The sequence below is a fragment of the Rissa tridactyla genome, chromosome 24 (assembly GCF_028500815.1).
Source record: "Rissa tridactyla isolate bRisTri1 chromosome 24, bRisTri1.patW.cur.20221130, whole genome shotgun sequence".
NCBI classification, from domain to species: Eukaryota; Metazoa; Chordata; class Aves; order Charadriiformes; family Laridae; genus Rissa; species Rissa tridactyla.
Genome location: NC_071489.1, coordinates 276,950 through 299,901, shown reverse-complemented (window position 1 = coordinate 299,901; position 22,952 = coordinate 276,950). Strand labels below are relative to the sequence as shown.

Genomic DNA, 22,952 nt, shown 5'->3' with positions numbered 1-22,952 from the left:
CCCCAACAAGATGGGGGCACACCTGGATCTCCCCATCATCCCTAAGGTGGGAAGGGGCACAAATGGACACACACACACACCCCACACACACACACCCCATCACCACCAACGGGGGAGGGCACACCTGGACCCCCCCCATCACCCTTACTGAAGAAAGGGGCACACCTGGACCCCCCAACAGCCCTAATGAGGGGAGGGAGCACAATGGACACCCCTCCCATCACCCCTAATGAGGGGAGGGGGCCTCACCTGGACCCCCCCTTCTCCCCTAATGAGGGGAGGGGGTACATCTGGGACCCCCCCCATCACCCCTAACGAGGGGAGGGGGCACAATGGGCTCCCCCCATCACCCCTAATGGGGGGGGGGACACGACTGAGGCTCTGTCCTTCCCCTGGCTGCAACATCCCCCCCCCCCCCCCACCTTTAATGCCCCCTCCCCACACCCCAACCCCTGTAATATCCCCCCCATGTCCCTCCTGTCCCCTGCCACATCCTCCCCCCTCCCAGGGCTGAAAAATCCGGGGGGGGGGGAGGGCTGGGAGGGGGCAGCGCAGGCTCTCAGCCGGGCGTTCGTGTAATCTCTTTAATACTGTGTAATACTTTTCTTTTTAAAATACAGTATTTCTTGAGGTAGACCATTACAGCTCAAAAGCATTTCTTTTTCAGACATTAATAAGACATGAATTAAATACTTTCATGTACAATACGTTGCAAAATGAGGTAGAAATGGTTACAGAGAGTGTACAAAGTCAAATATGATAATAATAATAATAAAAAGTCTTCAGGAGCCCAGTACCACTTTTTTTTTGGGGGGGGAGGGGGGGTTCTGCCCAGGTAATGCCCTTTGCCTGCAGGCAGCTGCCTGCACACGTCTGCGTGTGTTCCCCCCTCCGTTCCCCCCCCCCCCCCGCCCCCCACGCTTCAGTGGGAAACTGCAAAAAAAAAAAAGGGGAAAAACGCCCCAAATGCGATGGGGCCTGGGGACAGACCCCTGTCGGGGGGGGTGCGTCCCCTCGGCGTGTGTGTACAGACCCTGAGGTTATGGCGGGGGGGGGGGGGGCTGCTCCGAGCTCCCCCCGGCACAATATATAGGTCTAAAAAAAAAAAATAATAATAAAAAAAAAAAAAATAGTTTGTTTTTTTTTTCAATTAGGGGAAAAAAAAAAAACCGGCCCCACCCAGCGATGCGAGGCGGGGAGGGGGGGTGTGAGGTGGGCGTGCGGGGGGGGTCCACGCTCTGTGCAACGCAGCTTTGCACCCGAGGGCGGTCAGCGAGAGGGGCCCCGGGTGGGTGTCCCCCCCCCTGCCCCCCTCCCCCGGGTCCCCAGCCCCGGGATGCGGCCGGAGACGCTGGAGGGCGACGGACCCAGCCTGATCCAAAAGCGGCGCTGGCGACAGCTTCCGAACTACGGCACTAACACTCTTTCCGTTGAAGACACATTACTCCACCAAACGCTATAATAACAATGGTTTTAAAAAAAAAAAAAAAAAAAAATTAAAATAAAATTATGGCATAGCATATGTGAGAAGCACCCAAAATACATTCAACTTTCATCTTTGTAACAGCTTCAAGTTTTGTTTTTTTTTTCTTTTCTTTCTTCCTCCACCCTTATTTTGGAAGGAAACGCACGAGGCAGCTTTGTCCCAGGTCTGAAAACTCTTAAAAATCTCTTTTTCCTTTTCTGAGAAGATAAAAAGAGTTTTTAAAAACACATTCTTTTTTTTTTTTTTTTTTTCTGAGGTAATTCTTTTCCTGAGTAGTTAAAAAGAAAACAAAAAAAAACAAACCCAAAAAATACTACATACCTTACAAAAATAAAAACCCAAGTCTAGTATATTAAACAATCTACAGCATTTTTTTTTACTCCAAACTCCCCTCCCCCCCCCGCCCCGAGCCCCGTTTTGTGTCCCCCCCCCCTCCCCACTCCCCCCTCCCCGACGCAGGACATTGCTGCCGGGCTGCTCGTGCCTGTGCGAGGGGCTGCTTTGCTCGAAAGACGCCCGAGGTATTTCTGTTAGGAACAATAAAAGCAATCAATAAAAATAATCATCGAGCCTCTGGGTAGATGGGGGGGTGCGGGGGAGGGAGCTCGTGCATCCGACACCGGAAAGCCGGACCCTGCGGCGCCTCCGGCACTGCTCGCTGGTCCAGGGACGGATGAGCGGGAAAATAATAAATAGGTTATCCTGAGTTCCGTGGGCAACGGCTGCCGAAAATCCAAGGAGAGGAAAAGCCCGGCTGAGTCCGAAAAATGGAAAAGAGGAGGGACATCGAAGCTGCCGTCAGGGCTGCCCGGGGGGTCTCCTGCGCTTGGGGAGGGGGGAGTCCGGCCCCGGCGCGTTCCCGGGGAGAACCGGAGACCCCAACCCGGCCCCTCCCAAACCCCATGGGCATCGGCCAAGTCCCCAGACCGGCCTCGGAGCCCCGGGCTGGGGCGAAGGGTCCGTCCCCGCGCCCCCAGCCCCCCGATGCCGCGCCATCAGTGCCTGGTGCCGTACATTTTATCCCACTCCAGGAACAAGTCCAGCTCCTTCTGGGAGGCAGCGGGGCGGACCTTGCAGAAGGCCTTCTCGAAGTCCTGGTAGGAGGTGGGCTGGATCTGGCCCGGCAAACCGTGCAGCGTGGTGGCCCCGGCGTGCTGGCAGAGCTGGACCAGCTCACTGCCCGAGAAGCTCTCCGTGTGCTGCACCAGGGAGGCCATCTCCCGCTCGCTCAGGCAGGAGCTCTGCTGAGCCAGGGCGTGATGGAGGATCTGCCGCCGGGCGATGCTGTCCGGCGGGGAGATGTAGAACCGCTTGGCGAAGCGCCGGTGGGAAGCTTCGTCCATGCTGCCAGGCCGGGAGGTGGTCCCGATGATGACCACGTTCTGCTCGGATGAGGTAGCCACGTTGTCCAGGTAGGAGAGGAGCTGGGACTTGAGGTTGCTCACCTGGCTGCCGTCCTCGCCAGCCCGGGCCACCAGCAAGGACTCGGCCTCAGTGATGAGCACGACTGCAGGCTGCCGGCAGCTGGCCACGAAGAAGACGGTCTGCAGGATCTTCTCAGCTTCGGCTTTCCAGGTGGAGAGCAGGGTCGTCCCACTGAGCTTCAGCAAGGTGGAGCCCAGCTGGGTGGAGATGCACCGGCTCAGCAGGGTCTTCCCCGTGCCGCGGGGACCGAACAGCAGGATGGTTCGGGGCGGCCGGCTCGCCCCAGTGTAGGCGCCGGGACGCAGGATGGGCCACACCAGCTCCTCCTCGATGGTGGCCTTCACGGAGACCTGCCCAGCAATGTCTGTCCACTGCACGGGCGGCCCCCGCTCCACGATCTTGGTGTTCACCAGCTCCAAGACCAGGGGGTCGACATTCTTGGGTTGCTCCTCCACCGGTGGGCTGCCAAAGACTGGAGCTTTTTGGGGCAGCCGCAGCGGGAAGGGGGGTCCTGGCTCGGCCACCCGCTCCCCATTGGCGAGGGGGGGGCTGAACTTCTCAAAGGGCTCTGCCGGCTGCAGCGGAGCATCCCCAGCGCTGTAGGGCGGTGAGACCATACTCTTCATCGGCTGCCCACCATACTTGCCGGCGTGCTCCTCGGTGTTCCCAGCTCCCGCCGGCCGCTTCCCGGGCTTGAAGGCCACCTGGGGGGACTCAGCGCTGCCGCTGAACCCGTTGCCCCGGCACTCACCGTTGTCTGACATGGGGTAGGGAGACTTTGGCTGCTCGTAGCTGTATTTCCTATACCTGCCCTCCCCCTCGTCCTCCCCGCCGGAGATGTCGAAAGCCTTCCTCTTCAGGGCACCCGCCGCCTCGGTGCCCAGGGGCGGCACAGCCAGGGGGGCCAAGCCGGCACCCTGGTAGCCATAGCCGGGGACCCCAGGGGGGCGGGCGGCAGGTGGTGGGGCTGGGATGGGGGTGGGTGCCGCGATGCCAGAGGGCAGGTAGGACGCGGAGGGATGGGGCGGGTGGATGGTCCCGTAGCCCGGTTGCGGTGGGTAGCTGCCGGTGGCGTAGTTGTACATGGGGCCGGAGGAGCCGTAGCCCGGCACCAGGGCGGGCGAGGGGTGTGGGGGCTGCAGGAGCCCCGAGGGGTGTGTGGGGGGGAGCGCTGCTGCTGGCTGGGTGCAGTAGCTGGAGGGCAAGTACGTGCTGCCGTAGCCTGAGGGGTACTCCTGAGATGACCCAAGCCCACCAGAGCTGGCGGTGGCTCCTCCGCAGGAGTTGCCGGGGTACATGGGATCGGCGAGGTTGGCGGACACCACGGGGGAGCCGCCGAGCCCGATGGCGCCGCCGCCGGGCGGGATGGCGGGCGGCACCACCCCCTTGGTGCCAGGGAGGCCATCGTGGATGGGGGTCAGGGGGTAGGCGCCATCGGAGCCGTGGGCCACCGGCCAGGGCTCCCCATCCCCCTTCTGCCCGTTAACTGGCCCGAAGGCTCCATCCCCGTAGCCACTCAGCGCCGGGCGCTCGTAGGGCGCGTCCAGCACCCCCGAGTACTTCTCGGCGTACCTCTTGAGGAGGTTGGAGGCGGTGAGCGCCGAGATGTCGTCGTTGGCCCAGGCGTAGTTGAAGCGCTGGCGGGTGCTGGGGTAGAGGTCGGACTTGTGGGCTGGCGAGGAGGTGGTGGAGGAGACGTCGAGGTGCTGCTCCGGCCACTGGTTCAGGGACTGGGCATGCTCTGGTGACCAGTGCATCTTCGACAGACCTGGGGGGCGACAGGACGGGGCAGGGTGAGGCCACTGAAACAGGGACGAGCGCCTCTCTGCACGGAGCATCTCCAAATCCCACCAATCCTCCTGGACCACGCTGCACCTCCTGACTGCAAACGCGTGCTCTCAGTCACGCACCTTTCATGCCAAAATCCCCTCGGCCACCACCGGTGCAAATACCCGCCAGGAACAGCAAGCAGCAGCATCGCAGAGAACCCAGCCAGCTCGGGTTTTGATGGTCGCGTCGTCCAGCAGACTGGAATTTTCAGGTCACCAAACCACGGCAAGCCAAGGCGATACAAAGGGTGCAGCCCCCCCACCAAGTGCCGTCAGCAGCGCCGCGGTGCCAAGTATCGGCACGCACAGCCGGAGAACGACCCTGCCCTGAGACGCTCCACCTGGAGCAGGGTATAACCGTAATATTATAAATACATTGCGTATAATATTAATAGCGTATTAATAGCGCGTAGCCAGGTGGACGGAGAAATAGGGGCTGCACTGCCCACACGCGCGCCTGCAGGTGGGAAGCTGCCCTTTGCCGCATCCCTCTGCCCACCCCCTGGCATCGGCACTGGTACGGCCGGGCTGCACGTGGCCCCGCTGAAACACCTTCCTCAGCAAAGGGGAAGGCAGAAACGCCACGGCCGTGCCTGGACCCACCCCTGCACCGGGGCTGCAATGGCGGCGGGTGGGAAACGCATCCTGGGGGGGCTCTGCAGGACCTGCCGGGGGTCCCTGCTCACCCCACGGACCCTGCCACACCATCCCTTGTCACCCAACGGACCCTGTGACACCATGCCCCCCACGGCCTTGTCACCCCACGGACCCTGCATCATCATCCCTTGTCACCCCACGGACCCTGTCACACCATCCCCCCCATGGCCTTGTCACCCCACAGACCTTGTGTCAACATCCCTTTTCACCCCACAGACCCTACCCTGTCACACCATGGCCCCCACGGCCTTGTCACCCCCCAGACCCTGTCACACCATCCCCCCCATGGCCTTGTCACTCCACAGACCCTGTGTCACCATCCCTTGTCACCCCACAGACCCTGTGACACCATGCCCCCAATGGCCTTGTCACCCCACAGACCCTGCGTCACAATACCTCACCATCCCTTGTCACCCCACAGACCCTGCGTCACCATCCCTTGTCACCCCATCCCCCCCATGGCCTTGTCACCCCACAGACCCTGCGTCACCATCCCTTGTCACCCCACAGACCCTGTAACACCATGCCCCCCATGGCCTTGTCACCCCACAGACCTTGCGTCACAATCCCTTACCATCCCTTGTCACCCCACAGACCCTGTGACACCATCCCTCACCATCCCTTGTCACCCCACAGACCCTGCGTCACCATCCCTCACCATCCCTTGTCACCCCACAGACCCTGCGTCACCATCCCTTGTCACCCCACAGACCCTGTGACACCATGCCCCCATGGCCTTGTCACCCCACAGACCCTGCGTCACCATCCCTCGTCACCCCACGGCTCCGCAGCATGGGGATGCCGAGGTCAGCGTCACCCTCTCCTCCTCCAGCCCTCAAAAACTGGGTGGCCCCCGAGTGCCTGCAGGGGGTGGTGGCAGTGACCCCCATCACCCCCCCCAGCGCAGGTCCCCCCCGTCCCCCCGCCCTTATGCCCAAAGCCCCGGGGGACGGCTGCAGCAGGGACCTTGTGCACCATTCACTCGCCTCTCTCAGCCTTTAAGCCACTTTGTGACCACGGCACAATTAGATTACTTAATGCTTTAATTGACTTATATGGCATTTGTACTTCCACTCTGGATATCAAACTTACACAAGAGGATTTAAATGGCGGCTTTGCGCAGCTTTATCCGGCATCCTCCCTGCATTTACTGGCCATTATTAAAGTGCTCCCGGTAGATAAGGGCTCAGACGGAGACAGCCACCGCAGCCTGCGGGAAAGGGCCCAGTTTAACGAACACAAAGGCGAACGCTGCCCAATAAACCCGCGCTCCGGCGGCAGCTCTTCCCCACGCCGTACGGGGGCCTGGCTGGGCGCAGAGGGACGGAGCCTTTTGCCTGCGAGCACAAGGCACAGAGGAGCTATGAAAGGGGGGAAAATGAGGGTTTGGATGACTCCAGGAGGAATAAGATTCTTTTTTTTTTTTTTTGGGGGGAAGGGACTATAGCACCAGGAGTTTCCATCCTTGCAGCAGCGCACAGTGCACCGCAGGGGCACTCCTTACGCTCCTCCAAAAATACAGTCTGCAAAAGCAGACTCCGAGACTCCAAAAGCAGGGGCTCGGGGAGGAGGAAGGGGTTTGGGAGGCGCCTGGGAGGTGGCCCGTTGCCCCAGCCTCTGCCACGGCACGGGGCTCGGTGCGGAGCAGCGCGACAGGAAAGAGACTCCACCACCACAACCAGCAAAGCCCGGCGGCATTTCAGAGAATCTCAGAATGGTTTGGGTTGGAAGGGACCTTAAAGATCATCTCATCCCCCGCCCTGCCCTGGGCAGGGACACCTCCCCCAGCCCAGGTTGCTCCAAGCCCCGTCCAACCTGGCCTTGAACCCCTCCAGGGATGGGGCAGCCACAGCTTCTCTGGGCAACCTGGGCCAGGGGCTCACCCCCCTCACAGCCAAGAATTTCTTCCTCACATCTCACCTAAATCTCCCTCTTCCAGTGTAAAACCCTTCCCCCTCGTCCCGTGGCTCCCCTCCCTGCTCCAGAGTCCCTCCCCAGCTTTCCTGGAGCCCCTTGAGGGACTGGAAGGGGCTGGAAGGTCTCCGCGGAGCCTTCTCTTCTCCAGGCTGAACCCCCCCAGCTCTCTCAGCCTGTCCCCACAGCAGAGGGGCTCCAGCCCTCCCAGCGTCTCCGGGGCCTCCTCTGGCCCCGCTCCAGGCTGTTTCTTCTGAAGCTGCCCTTGACGAGGCACGGACACCTTCACTGTCCCTCCTGGGGAAGGGATGACCTGGCAGCCCATCGCCCAAGCAACCCTACGTCCATCTTCTCCTGCAACACGGCACGCGGCAGCCTGAGCTTCACACCCCTGGACACAACCCCCACACACTGACGCTCATGTCTCTGAGCAGCCCCCAGCTTTTCCCCATGGCAGGGATGGACACCAAATGCCGAACCCTGCTAAAACAGGGATGGCAACTGCTCTTCTAAGAGGGCGGCAGAGGCCGTGGCGTGCGGCTGGAAGCCCACCATGATGGCAAAAGGGCGAAGCTGCTGCGAGAAGATGGGCCGGGGGGGGATGCCTGGGCACGGGTTTGCTCCTCCAAAGCAACCCCGAGCGCAAAAGGATGGAGAAGCGAACCCGCCTCCATCCGCCCCCTTTAAAGACGAGATGCATTTGGGAGAAGAAAAGCCAAAACCCCCGGAAAGCCCGGTCGCACCCTGGAAAACCAGGCGGAGGGGGAGGGCGGGCGGGCAGGGAGAAGTTGTCAGGGGTTTGAAATGGGACGTGAATGAGGCGGCGGAGTGGGACAGATGTTTCAATGCTCCCCTTGGCAGTGTGAGAAAATTACTGTCCAGTGACCAAATGGCCGGGCCAGTTCCCACCCTCGCTGCTGCCCATTATCCCCCAGCGCAAGACAAAGGCGGGCAGGGGGGGCTGGGCAGGGGAGAATCCTATTGTTCCCACCCGCCCTAATTATGGAAATCTTGTTAATCTATTCAGCAGCGACTCTGAACTGGGCTTTTGTTCGGGAGCTTTTTAGCGGGGCGCACCGCTGAGGGTGTCCAACGGCTCGGGGTTGGGGATGGGGTGCGTTCTCCCCCCCCCAGCCCCGTCGCCGCCCCCCAGCCCTCCCCGGGAAAAGCTCTGGCCCCCGCAGCATCCCGGCGCCGGCCGCCTTTGTTGGAGCACAGATATCTCGTCCCCAGAACCTCGGCTGCAGAGCACCCCTGTACACGCGTCCTGTACGTCCCGGCCCCACGTCCACGCACCCATCGCTCGCGCCGGTGCAGGGCAAAACGCACAGCGAAACCCCCGCAGGCGGACGCGGAGATGAGCTGCAGGCAGCACGTGGGATGGCCGCAGCAATCCAGCATCCCCGGGGGGATCGGGAGAGGGCCTGAATAGATTTGGAGGGCGAGGGCGGAGAGGGAAGTGTGCCAAAGCAAACGTGCTCCAGCTGAGGATGCTCTAGGGTTTAAACCCAGCCGAGCCCCCGGGACCCTGCACGAGGTGTCCCCACGGCGGAGCACGGCAGCGAGTGGCGCTGGATGTGCCCCGGCGTCCCCTGGGACAACCCGTCGGCGTCCCAGCGCCTGGGAGGGAGCCGGCGCTGCCGCCCTTGGGCTCCCCGGGGCAGGAAGGAGCTGATGAGCCGCCCCCACCATGCTGCGCTTGCACCGCCGCCGTCTTGCTGGTTTGAACACCGACGGCTCCTTTTTCTGCAGAGCTGCCAGCTTGGAGGATTTATACCTTTTTCAAAAGACATTGAGCCATTGCATTATCCCTGCAAATTACCCGCACCAGCACAGCCCGATGCCATCGGCTTGCCGGGCAGGGAGAGCCGTCCCAGTTCCTGGCTCTGCCCAAATTCCCAGCTTTTTAATTCTGTGATGTGCGAACTTTGGGCCAAGAAACAGCAAAGCTGGATACTGAGAGTCCCGTTTCACAGCCCAGCCTTCCCCAGGCGCTGCCTACAGCCCTGACAAGCCCTGCTAACAGAGACCTCCCCTGTCAGGGATGTTGCGTGGGATGGATCTTCTGGGCTGGACTTTGTTACCAGCATCTGACGGTGGGTCCCGCCAGGACCTGGACCAAGCACCCCCAGCAGGAACGCAGCCTCCCGTCACCGCAACTCCTGCACCGACAGCTTTGCAGCTGGATCCGTGGCAGCGAGAGGTGCCCGCGTCCGCGCAGAGATGCTGCAGGTCTTGCATCAGCAGCGACATCTTCGAGGCTAAAGGCAAGCCAGGAAAAAAATGCCGGAGGAGAGAAGAGACTCTCCCAAGTCTGCCCAGTGAATGGGAGGCAGGGGAATGGCTTTTTCTTTTTTAATGAGGCATTTCCTGACAATCTTTTCAGCTTTTGCGGCCAAGAGCTTGTCCTGGGCTGGGGTTCATCCCTGCCTCCGAAGAGCAGTGTAGGCAAAGTGCAACGGCATTACCGCGAGTCAATTCACAGCTATAAATCAGAATTATAACCCGTGCAGATCCTCCATCCACACTCGCTGTGGACTTGAGGGTTGTGGCAATGTTTCTGAAATGTTTTAGCATTAATGCTATAGGTTATAGCCACATTTCTGCATGTTGATACACACATTTAAGCCAGATACCGCTCATCCCTAGGGAATCCCTATGCGGCGGGGCCAGAATAGGCAAAACAGCCTAAAGGCAGCGATTTACAGCGGGGGCAGAGCTGGTCCCGGAGCCAGGACCAGGCCAAGGGGAGCCCAAAGCCACACTTAGACGTGGTACGACCCAGGCGCGATACCTGGCAGCATCTGCGAAGGGTGAGAGGTTTCCATCCCTCCCCTGCCGCCCAGCGCTGGGCGGCCCGTCCCGTGGCGCGCTGCCGGAGCGCAAACACCAAGTTTCCTAAGGCGAATTTGGGTGGTTTGGCAAATCCATCGGGGAGCCGCAGTTCTTTGTCTGCCGCATTCCCCGTCCCCTCCTAATCGGTGCCGACAAAGCGCAGGATGGTATTGCAATCAGAGCAGGGTCAATGTACATATGTTAAAAGGATTTAGGCTAACTCCCACCGTGCCCTCTCCCCACCCCCAGGAGAAACGGCCTCAGCCCCGGCCGACGGCTCCAGCATCCGCTCTGTCCACTCATATATCAAGTGCAGAGCAGCTGGACACCAGCCCGGACCGGGAGTGACCAACGGGCCATCGCCCATCTGTCCTGCTCTAGGACCCAGCCAGCAAATGAAAAATTAATATGGATCCGCTCAGCCTGGCAGCAGCTGAGCATCACCCATCTGTCACCGCGGGAGGAGGAACTCTCAGCTAAATGTCACCGGGAGGAAACTGTACGCGGCGTGTGGGCCTGGGAACCCCCAGAATGAGGGAATACGGCGATAAAATCTGGATATTATTAATAACGAGCTGATGCACTTAGTGGATTTGAGGATTTTGCTCCACCTTTCAATATAAGATGGATGGGAGAAAAAGTAGCAATAAAAGGGACCTAAAAAGAATGCAAAAAAAAATAAACAACCCAGCCTCTTCGTTGCTATTTATATTTTTCTTAACATCACTTGTCCCTGGTCTCATAGACCGCTCAGGCCTGGCCGAGATCTGGGCTTCAGCCTCGCACCCTCCCCCAAAACACGGAGAAAACTGCTGAACTATTTGTCTGGGTCTACAAACCACGGAAAGGTGGGACTGCTCCAACCCTCCCTGCTCCTGCCACCTGTACTCCCTCCAGTGCTTTGAAGACCAACATTAAACCCAAAAGGTTAATTATCACATTAATCCATCACCATCTTGCCCGCTCCCTGCCACGGGGGTGCTTCAGCACGTGCAAAACCTGGCTCCCTCCGACAGGATTCCCACTCTCGGCCAAGCTCTTGCTGCTCCTCCAGCAGATATTCTCCTGCCCCGAACCGCCTCGTCTGCCATAGGATGTTCCTTGGGGCGACGTTCCAGCTGTGATCTCCACCAGACCGCTGCTTGAAGGACAGATCTTAAGTAGGAAGGGGGTTTTTAGCAAGAGCATCACTGGGCACTCAGGTCACTGAAGTCCACCAGCCCTCAAGGTTGTCTTAGGGCAGGTGTTCAAGGTGCAGGAGAAACCTCAGCCCGCCCTGGAGAAGGGCGCCATGGCCCCTGGGTGCTGCTCAGATCCCTGTCAGGACCAAAGACCTCCACCAAAATTTCATTCCTTGACGCCGGATGAGCTCCCCGGGGCCTGGGTTGGACCCAGCCCATTTTTGGAGGATTACATTAGAGGGGAAAATCCATTTCTAATCAGCAGAACCATTTCCCCAAACAGAGGTGGCCCCATAAAAAGGTCAGGAGGTCGAATGGACCCAATCTGCATGCGATCTGCCTAACAACGGCCAGGCCAGCAAGCGTGGTGAGCGCGCCCTGAAGCTCACGGTCCCACCACCCGGTCCCACGCGGGCAGCAGGACTTCGCCTCCTGCCTCTGTCCCTGACCCATGGGGAGATGGAGGATGCGGCAAGGCGAGGACATTGCTTCTCCCACTTGGGCTTGGCACAGGCTTGACCACGGCCATCTCCCCCTGAAAGCCATCTAGAAACATGCCACATGAAACCACCTGTGGAGATTTTGGCTGTGCAGATGCATATCCACGTGGTCTACTGGAGGATGTAGAGAAATAGTTTGAAAGGGGTCTTTATACCATCTCCACCTCTGCTCCTACAGAAGCCGCTTAGCCGGGGCTGTCAACAGACAGACGGAAGCTACTCTGAAAAACTCCTTGTCCTGATCTTCACTCAAAACCACTTGTTGAGACCCATCAGGATTCACCCCACCCCCCTGAGAGGGACTGCCCCAGCCCCCCTGGCCCCGCAGGAGGAGGACCTGGGGCGCCCCAGCCAGCGCCCCGTGATGCTGTGCAGGAGGATGTTGCGGGGGGGCGGGGGGGATGCCCGGGGGGATGCAACCTCTGGGATCTGCTCTACAACAGCATGAGAAGAAGCAAAGCCACCACGTTACAGGGATGGATGCTGAGCCCAGCTGCTGCACCCCGGGGAAAACACGGCCTGACGCCCACCCAGCGCTGAGCATGCCGGGGGCAGACTCTGTGGGCAGGGGCTATGAACCCTGATACACACATAAACCCCGGAAGGCTGAAAACAATTTTAAATTACTTATTTTTCCAAGAAGAAAGCATTGCCATTACATTTCGTCTTCCCACAAGCGCCTGGATGAAGGTCATGAAGCGCAGGAGATGCTCTGCAGCCAGGGAAGGGGCCCAGGGACCGGGCACCCCCCCACCCCTGCCCAAGCCCTCTCCTCTCCGGCTGGTTTTCCTGATAAAGCTCCAATAACGAACTCCTCGGGGGGCGCAAAAGCCAAGGCAGGAGCTACCTGCCCCTGGTCTGTCTTCTCCAACACCTGGCCTTGGGCCGGGGTCGGTGCCGGCGGCTGCGGTGGCCACGGGAGATGGGCTGCGGCGGGGAGATAATTTGCCCCATGCGCTAGAGCCTGTCCGCAGCGGTAGCAGCAACGCTCCAGCTCATCCCCTCCACAGAACGAATCAATCTTAATTAACTCTAATTCTGGGGAGCCTCCCAGCCCTACCCAGCACTGCACAGAGCGGTTGTATTTTCCGCCTCGGTGCCCTGCCGGGCAGCGCGCTCCACAGGGAATTAAGCAAAAAAAAAAAAAAAAAAAAAACAAAACTTCTCTTTTCCATCATTTCTGCATCTCCGTTCTGGAGGTCCCCATGCGTCCCCGCCGCACACCCTGTGGGATGACGGACCCCGTCCCCATCCCTGGGGACCACCTTCCCTGCCCTCGGCACCCGCAGCCCCGGCGCTGGGCTGGGGGAGGCCTCTCTCGGTGGCTTTTGTTTTCACAAGCCTTTTGACTCACGGATTCTTTTTTAAACACCGCCCCAGCAGCCTGAAAAGCCCAGCTCCCTCCTGCACTCCATTCACTAATGGATTTTCCAGAAGTCCCCTTTTTTTGGCTTCTTTCTTTGCTGACACTGCTGCCCCCATCCCCGTCCGAGGCTGCGGCTCCCCTCTGCCGTCCGCATGGACGGACGGACCCCGACTTCGGGGACCCGGGTGCCACACTCGGAGCTCGGCTCCCGCCTTCTGCGCCCTGGGAGTTCGCACAGATACCTGGCTATTACAAGCCAATTATCATTACCTATAATTACGCAGCGCAGGGTGCCAACCCCTCAACCCGCCACTACAGGGCCGCTGCTCCAAAGGAAAAAAAAAAAAGAGAATAAAGAATAATAAGGTGGGAGCAGCGTCGGGGCGAAGGCATCGCCGGGAAATCAGGGAGAAGCCTGGTGCCGGGCTGGCTCCGTGCGAGAGCCTATCGATCGGGGCCGTGCTGCTGCGGGCTCCTAGAGCTAATCCTACGGCAGAAATAATTCATTTGCCTCCCTTTTCAGCAGCCACTCATTAAAAAGTAATCACCTTGTTGGAGGAGGATACGAACAGCCCAAGGTCAGATCCATCACGACGTTATTTCTGGAGCTCGTACCTGGTGCGCACCGAGCAGCGGCCAGGCTGCGGCCCTGCCCCGCTGCTTGAGCCGGGGGCGATGGAAACGGAAATGGAAATATCTTTATACCCGCAGATATTCGTTCTGGGAGCGCTGCCCAACAGCGTCTGTGGCCGAGCACCCGGCTCGCGCTGCACAGATGTTCCTCTCATTGACCCGGCGGAAAATAGGGACAACTCTTCAAAAGGTGTCTCTTAAATATCATTATTTGGTGGCCTCTCCAATAAATCTCCAAATCTCCTGCCCCCAGTGTATTTTTATGTTGTTGGTGCTTCATCGCAGCTGCTAAAACCCGTTCTTCTAAGAGCGTGAAGCCACAAAGTGTAACACAAGGAAGTGCCACCGTGTCCCCACCAGCGGCACACGCGGAGCCGGCACCGTGGCGTGCTCTCGGGTTGCCATAACCCGCCCCGGGCACGGCGTCCTGCCCATCGCCGGGACCAGCTCCCCGGGGGGAGAGCACGGGCTCCGAGCCATTGCCTCATTCCGACAGCACAGCCGGGTCTGGCAAAGTCGCGGCACGCCGGCATTTTAGCCGATTTATCTTTGCAACACATGGCCCGGTTCGGCGTTGGTGGTGGGGAGGAGGAGGCAATGCTCCGGAAACAGCCGGGATGGGGCTGGAGCATCCCGGCAGGACGGGGCCAGTCCCAGGGATTTGGCAATTCCAGATCCAGTCACAGCGATGGCAAAATGGGCAAGAAAAACCCCCACCCCTGAACCCTCACACCCACAGCTGGGGGGCTGCGGCACACACAGCTCTCTGCTGGGCCAACAGGGGAGCCCGGTGTGTGTCCCCAGTGTCCCCACGGTGTCCCCCACGGTGTTCCCCCCGGTGACACACGGCGTAGGGCACATGGGACACCCCGAGCGGGGTGACCTGCCCTCCCGAGGCGGGACGGGCAGGACAAGCCCTTCAAAACACACTCAACCTCTCTAACCTCCCGCACACAGCACAGCCTCGCCGCACGTCACCCCTGGCCTTTAATTACACATTTCTGCAGCCATTAGTCCTCTCGCCATCAATTACACCCACATTATCCCGCTCCGGGAGGCAGCAGGACGTGAGGAGCAGAGTCAAGTGCTTCGGAGACTCTTTCCAAAGGAAAGAAACAGCCTCTGACGGGACCATCCCCGCGTGGCGGCAGAGCCGAGGCAGCAGACAAAGCCGCCCGGCAGCCAGTCCCGCTGCTCTTCAGAGCCCTAAAGCAACGCCGGGAAAGATTAATCACAGGGAGAGGACACGGGCTCCAGCGTCCCCTGATGCCACGAGTCCCCTCCAGCTTGGTGCCGCCGCCGCACCTCTCATCTATTTACACAGCAAATTCTTTGTGAGGAGCAGGCTCCTCTTCCGAGTGCGGCTGGGGCAGGGAAAGGGGTACTTATTCAGCTATTATTCAGCTTTTTTTTTTGTAGGCAAGACAAGTGTGGGTTAAAGTGCAATTTGTCTTGACATTAGTTTTCACTTTCTTGGGGGAAAAAGGAGAAAAAAAAGTGGCACGCTCATCTTTTGAGGGAAAACACTCGCCTGGGTACCACACCTCCCCCAGCCGAGCATCTCACCCAGGAGCGCACCCCAGCATCCCGCCCTCGGAATGTATCCCACCATCCCGCCCTGGAAATGCACCCCGGCACCCCACCCCAGGGAGCGCACCACGGCATCCCGGTCCAAGGCACCACACCGCAGCATCCCTCCCTGGGGAACGCACCCCAGCATCCCGCCAGGGAGTGCATCCCAGCATCCCACTGGGGAGTACACCCCAGCATCCCTCCCTGGGGAACGCACCCCAGCATCCCACTGGGGAGTGCATCCCAGCATCCCTCCCTGGGGAATGCACCCCAGGATGCCACCGGGGAACGCACCCCAGCATCCCACCAGGGAGTGCATCCCAGCATCCCTCCCTGGGAAATGCACCCCAGGATCCCGCCAGGGAGTACATCCCAGCATCCCTCCCTGGGGAACGCACCCCAGCATCCCACCGGGGAGTGTATCCCAGCATCCCTCCCTGGGGAACGCACCCCAGCATCCCACCGGGGAGTACACCCCAGCATCCCTCCCTGGGAAATGCACCCCAGGATCCCGCCAGGGAGTGCATCCCAGCATCCCTCCCTGGGGACCACACCCCAGCATCCCGCCAGGGAGTGCATCCCAGCACCCTGCCCCAGGGCGAGGGGCCCCAGGCACCACCACATCACAGGCCACAATGACATCACTGTAATTCAATAAAATGCCTGGTTTTTACATGCTTGAGTTGTCTGTCCTCGGGAGAAAGGTGCTAGGAAGAAAACCTTTAATTTGCGCCCTCCCCTGCTCCCAGCTCCAAGCCAGCAGCATCTGCGAGGCCTTGGCAGGGTTTATTAGGGCCCCAGTAAAGATCAGGGGCTGCTGATAAGCGACCCAAGGCATGCACCACCGGAGGAAAAATTGTGCTAGTGATCTGTACAATTTAACCAACATTAACTTCAGCTGATGACAGGCCACAAGGCCAGGAGAGAGATTTTACAACACCCTCGTTACACAGCAAAATAAACTTTGCTGTGGAGAGCCGGTGCTGACTTCCAACTCTTGCTCCCATCAGAGGATCGCTGAGCCCAGGCTGACGGCCCCGGGCAGGTCTGCTGGGCACCAGCATCCTCTGCAAACCCAGACTGGGGTTCCTGCAGCAGAAAAAGCACCGCAATCCTGCCCAGGGCTCAGAGCATGAGAGAGAAAAAGGGGGAGAGCCCGTCCCGCCAGCCCGGAGCACGAGACCAAGCCAAGTCCAAAGGAAAAACCAACAGGAAAATATACCAGAAGTAATCGCGGCAACGAACTTGCGGCGGCAGGACCTTGCAAGGGGACAAACTGCTCCTCAGCACCGGGAAAGGCGGGGGTCGGTCTCTTCTCCCCAGTGACAGGCGATAGGATAAGAGGCAACGGCCTCAAGTTGTGCCAGGGGAGGTTTAGGATGGATATTAGGAAAAATTTCTTCTCCGAAAGGGTTATCAAGCGTTGGAACAGGCTGCCCAGGGAAGGGGTGGAGTCGCCATCCCTGGAGGCGTTTAAAAGCCAGGTAGACGTGGAGCTGAGGGATGTGGGTGGTTTGGGCAGCGTTGGGTTGATGGTTGGACTCGATGATCTGAAGGGTCCCTTCCAACCTCAGCGATTCCATGATTCTATGACTGTATGGATTGCCTGGGCTGGCACTGGGAAGAACTGGTTTATTCCCTGCTTGGCTGCTGAGCCAGCAATGGGAATGCTCCTGCTTAATACTAATAAAGTCTGACGGAGTCCCAAGGGCTCCCTTCAACCGGGAGCTGGTGCCACCACTCGCACGTGTGTCCCCTGGGATGAGAGTGATGGATGCTCGGCCACACACGCCGGTGACCCAGCACCAGGGACGAGCCTTCTGGAGCCAGAGCACCACAGAGTCGCTAAACGCATGCATTACCCAGCACGCCCCAAAAGGCAGAAAAACATCTTTATTTTACTAAAAAAAAAAAGCAGGAAAAGAAGGACCGGCCTCACGGGCGCCCCAGCCGGCCGGAGCAGAGCAAGGGAGCGCACCGAGCGAACGAGACTCTCCGAGCCGCGAGCCTGGAGCTTTCTTTGCAGGCTGCAAAATTCCGGCTGAGATTTGGCCAGACGCGACGGGATCTGCCCCAGGATGACAAAACGTGCCGCCCCGAGCACCCCGTCCAACAGCAAAGCTCTGCTCCCAGCCACATCATCACTGGAGCTCAAAAAACATAACTGAAAAGTGTTTACAATGGCATAAACGCAAGGGTCAGCGTCACGCAAGGGTCACTATCGCTTCTCTAGATGCATTAATGTCATCTGCCCGGAAATTCCCTTTAGGAATCCTCACTCAAATCCGGCGCTCCCGCATCTGCTGCCATTCGCTGCGGATGGAGGGATTTCTCCTGCCCTACGCACGACCCACCTCCGCCCAGTGGCAGGAACGAAAGCAGGGAGGTGGAGAAACCCCAAACCCTTAGAAAAGCAGGGAGAGAAGGGAAGAAATGGGAACATTTGGCCATTTGCAGAAAAATCTGGAGGTGGCATTTCTACGCTCGGGAATATCTCCTCGACTAGGAGGATGCGAAAATAATTAATACGAATAAAGCCCAGAGCATCTTCACGCCCCAGCGAGACACGGCACACGCTTCCAGGATCCTTCCAGGAATTATTTTTTTAAGGACGCTGGAGATGCTGTCGTCACGGAGGTGACGATGTGCTGTGCAGAATCGGTTTATTCCTTCTAATCCGCTGGTGCTGCTGCGGGATGCGATACCGGCTTTGGAGGCGAATGCTCCGGGAGGCTTTTGTGTTTACTTTTTCCGCCGGGGAAGGAGGAGGAGGATGAAGTGACCCGGTGGCCACTCCCTTGGCCTAAGGTTAGGCCCTCACATCTGTATTTGGGCACCCAAAATAACAGCCTTTTTTTTTTTTTTTTTTTTCCTTTTTTTCCTCTTTTTTTCCCCCAGTGGCTGCTGAAGTGCCCCGAGCAGAGGACGGATGCTCAAAGGGGTGAGGGCTCAAAACTCGTAGTCCCCTTCCTCAGGCAGCTCGATACAGGTCTGGGAACAGCCTGGAGTGGGGATTTGGGAAAAACACGGCACAAACAGGCAAAGCGGCTCCGGGATCATCTCTGGGCCTTCTGCAAATAAAGGCAAACGCAGCCCCCGCTGCAGCGGGGGGAGAAACCCGTTGCCGGCAAGAGGGGAGAACCTACGACGGAAAACACGCTGGTTCCTTCACCCCCAGTTTGTTGTGTTTCAGAGCACCCGGGGAAAACCGCTTTGGGAGATTTCTCAGCAGCGTTTATTCCGTGTTTTAACTTAGGGGATCAACTCCGAGGGACGCAAGAGGAGAGGTTTGGGCTACGGGACCAAACCCAAGATGCTGTTAAAACCCCAAGCCGGATCTCCGAGAGGAGAAAAGGGCCGGGGGAAAAGGAGGGAGGAGAAAACACCAGCTCCAGATAAGCAATTGTTAACATGATCCATATGGTACACAACTTGCCTTTCTGTTTAACCAAAATGATAATGGCAAAAGGGGAAGAATGCAGCGGGGGCTCGGTGGGAGAACAAAGGCGGCGGCGAAACCCTTCCCTGCTCCAGCGAGGAGGAACCGTGAGCGGGGAGAGACGGGGCTGCTCCCCTCCGGGCCCCGCCACCCCCAGACCCAGCCGGCGCGACCCGCTCCCCCCCGACAGCTTCACCCGCATGGAGCACGGAGCAAAACTGCAGCTGTCGGCAGTAAAATATAAAAAAAAACCCAAAAACATATCTGATAAGTATTAACAGGGAGGTTTTCATAATCAATAATAAACTTGAAGCACGAGCTGCGGCTCAGCACCGGCACTGATGTAAACACCGAGCCCATTCCTCTCAGATCTGGGATGAATTCAGCCAGGGGTGTTTATGTTATTGCAGGATCCCGCGGCTTTCCGAGGAACACAATACAGTACGTGCCATTCATTATCCCCGGCAGTCCCCCAAGAGAAAATGTCAACACACTTCTCCTAAAGAGAGCTAAAACAAATGTTTAATGTGATAAACAACTCCTGGGCCTCAGCCCCCGCAGAAATGTTTAATTCAGAACCACCTCTGAGAGCAAACAGGCTCTGGAGCCGCGCACCGGCACCCAGGGACGGCAAACCCAGCGCCCTGTCATCGCCGGAGCCGGGACCCAGCCAGCACACGGGAAGGAAAGCAGGGAAAAACCCCGGCAATTCCCATGCACGGGATCCGTAAATCAATTCTGAGCCGTTATTATTGTATTCACGCACCGTCCGCAGAGAGCAGGCATCCCAACGAAACACCGCGCGCGCCCAAGTTCTCTTCTTAGGAACTCAATTCAGCACATTCGCACCCCTGAAATCTGTTTGTTGCAAAACCAGGTCCAATTAAAGATAACGTTCATTTCTGTGATCGCAGAGTGAAACTAGGAATGATGAAAACCAGCACACGGTGTCCCCAAACCCAGGAGAACCAGTGCTGGAAGACACGGGATAAGGCCACTCTTAAACCCTTCTGGTTTTTTTGCCAAGTGCCTTTTGTCCCCCAAGTGGAAAAAGAACACTTCAAAAAAAGAAGAAAAAAGCAAAAGGAAAGGATCTTATCTTTCAGGCAAAGCCCCCAATTAAAAATTGCCATCAGCTCCTCAACACCACCACTGTTTTGAAGGTGAGTGCTCCAGCGCGCGCTTGACGTGTGACAGCGGCCGAGGGGAGTGCACATTGTTCCTGGGCTGTGGGTGGATGGAGGGATGGATGAATGGATGGATGGAAGGAAGGTTGGATGGGTGGGTGGGTGGCTGGCTGGATGGATGGACAGGCAGATGAATAGGTGGCTGGTTGGATAGATGGCTGGATGATTGGATGGAAGGATGGTTGGATGGATGGATGGATGATTGGATGGAAGGATGGAAGGATGGATGGATGGATGGATGGACGGTTGGACAGATGCGTGGGTGGATGGCTGGATGGATGACTGGATGGAGGGATGGCTGGATGGATGGTTGGATGGACGGTCAGTCCCCCCTGCTGCACACACCCCTCTGGCCATGGGAGCCTCTGGAGCCACCGGGGCCCGTCGCCCCCCAGGTCCGCCCGCTGCGCTGCCCCCGCCGGGGGGCTCATGTCATGAGCACGTTTGCCCGGGGCTCCCCGTACCCTTTTCGGGGCAAGGCAAAGGCCGAGGCGGCGGGGGATGCCCGGTCCCCCGGGAGGGGTTGGGTTACCGGCAGCACCACCCCCCCCACCCCCCCGCGGCTGTTTTCTCCCCAAAGCCCCCGCTCGGCGGATCTCGGGGCGGGCGGCCGCCGCCTCCGCCGGCAGCGGGGCAGCCCGGGCGGCGCGGGGGATGCTCGGCCGGCGGCGCGGGAGGCGGCCCCGTCCCTGCCCGCCCCCGCTCCGGTGTCCCCCGTCCCACCCCCCGCTCCGTCCCCCACTCACCTCCTCATGCCGGCGGGCCCTAGCGCAGCCCGGCGGCGGGCGGCCGTGCGGGGCGCCGCATCCTGCCGCTGCCGCCCGGACAATGCGGGGCGGCGCGGCGGCCCGCGGGCGGCTGGGGCTGGGGCCGGCGCTGGGGTTGGGGCCGGGGCCGGGGCCGGGGCCGGGGCCGGCCCCCCCCCCCCGCCAGCCGCCCACGGCCCGCCCCCGCGGCGCGGCGGGGCGGGGCGGAGCGGAGCGGAGCGCGGCGGAGCGGAGCGGCCCCTGGGCCGCGGCGGGGGCGGGAGGAGGCGGGGGGCGGCCCCGCGGCGAGAGCGGGGTTGGGGCCGGCACAGGCCCCGCGCCGGCAGCGCTGCCCGGCCGGCAACGGCCCCGCACAAAGGCGGAGCGGAGGAGCGGGAGGCCGAGTCCGGCATCGCGGCACCCCGGCACCCCCGCACGACCCCGGCATCCCGGCACCGCGCACCCCGACCCCCGCACCCTCTCACCTCGACCCCCGCACCCGCTCACCCCAACCCCCGTACCCCTGCACCCCCGCACGACCCCGGCATCCCGGCACCATGCACCCCGACCCCCACACCCCCGCAGAACCCCAGCGTCCCAGCACCGTGCACCCCGACCCCCGCACCCCCTCACCTCGACCCCCGCACCCCTCACCTCGACCCCCGTACCCCTGCACCCCCGCACGACCCCGGCATCCCGGCACCATGCACCCCGACCCCCGCACCCCCGCACAACCCCAGCGTCCCAGCACCGCGCACCCCGACCCCTGCACCCCGACCCCCTGCACCCCAGCACCTGTGCATTCCGACCCCCTACACCCCAGCATCCCAGTGCCTGTGCACCCCGACCCCCTGCATCCCAGCGTCTCAGCGACCGCACACCCAGCCTTCCTGCACCCCACCATCCCAGACCCCGTGCACCCCAGCCCCCGTGCATTTCATCCTCCTGCACCTCAGCATCCCGGCCCCCATGGACCCGTGCTTCTAGCACCCCTGCATCCCATTCCCCTTGCACCCCGACCTCCCCCACCCCGGCATCCCGGTGCCATGTGCTCGGCATCCAGCGTCCTTGCACCCCAGCCCTGTGCATCCCGTCCCCCTGCCCCACTTCTGCACCAGCCTCCAATATCCCGCCACCCTGGTCCCCGGCCCCCTGACCCCTGCACCCCAGCTCCGGCCCTGCCGTACCCCCCAGGGACCCCACCGCGGCCTGCGGGGAGCCGCGGGCTGGGTCCTCAGCTGCTGAGCCGTGCTCAGAGGAATCCTGAATACCTGGAATACTTTCCTACTATTAGTTTACCATGCAAAAATAAAACAGTTGCCCCAAGGATACTGTGTCGATGGGAGGTGTCCACAGGACAACCTGTTTATTAAAGCATTATCCACACCACCAAAAACTCTCTGGACCAGTATAGTCTTTGCTCAGCCTGGGATCAGCGGGGCTGGGGTGGGAGGTGGGATGCTCCCTTCTCCGGGCTCAAAAATTCACTTTTTTGGCGTGGGTTTACACCAAGAACGCCCCGCAGCCGCCTCGCCTGCGCTCTCCGAACCCCCGCTTCATTTTCTTTAACCAGCTCAGGCTCTTCCCTGATGTAATCACATTACGGCGTTATTTCCCTCACACCAATGTTGTGTCATATCCCGCAGGGATTATGACATATTTTTTCTTTTCAGGAGCAGGCGAGCGTTGCCTGTTCTTGGGCAGATATTGGAGCTGCCAGCTGGGATCCACCAGCGACGCAGCCCCGCACCGAAACCCGAGCAGACGCGCTGTTTGTTTTAACCCGGCTGCGATCCAGGCACGGCAATACCGCTTCTCCGGCTGGCCTGAAAAAGCCTGGAAAGGACAAATTAATCAGATTTTAAGCTGAGCGCTCAGGCAGAGCGTGGGGAAGGGATGGGATGGGGGGAGGATGGGGGGGGCCATGCCCCACGGCAGTCATCCTCCCCCCAGCCCCATGACGGGAGCGCTTCCAGACACTGTTGGCTTGGGGCACAGAGGGGGACATTTGCAGGGACGGTTCCAGAAAGGGCCTTGTCTTGGCCTGAGCGATTTGATGCAATTTCACTAATTGGGGTTCTCCCACAGAGACGGACTCGGGCAGCTTTGTCGCTCCTTTCCCGGCTGCTGCTCCCAAGCATCGCCCCATCTGCCAGCACGTTTTGCTCCCACCTTGAGTTCT

General features: G+C 59.8%; 1 protein-coding gene across 2 annotated transcripts; it reads right to left on the bottom strand.

Annotated features, from left to right (window-relative positions):
- Positions 1 to 1,951: 1,951 nt before the first annotated feature.
- Positions 1,952 to 20,892, bottom strand: FIGNL2 (fidgetin like 2). 2 transcript variants are annotated; one of them, XM_054183079.1, is made up of 2 exons: positions 20,771 to 20,892; positions 1,952 to 4,679 (listed from the first exon to the last, which is right to left on the bottom strand). In XM_054183079.1, exon 2 carries the CDS (start codon positions 4,666 to 4,668, stop codon positions 2,482 to 2,484), a length of 2,187 nt encoding a protein of 728 aa, XP_054039054.1. In that variant the 5' UTR covers positions 4,669 to 4,679; positions 20,771 to 20,892; the 3' UTR covers positions 1,952 to 2,481. The 2 variants fall into 2 exon arrangements, with proteins under 2 accessions (XP_054039054.1, XP_054039055.1); XM_054183080.1 differs by lacking the exon at positions 20,771 to 20,892 and adding an exon at positions 13,742 to 13,845.
- Positions 20,893 to 22,952: the final 2,060 nt, after the last annotated feature.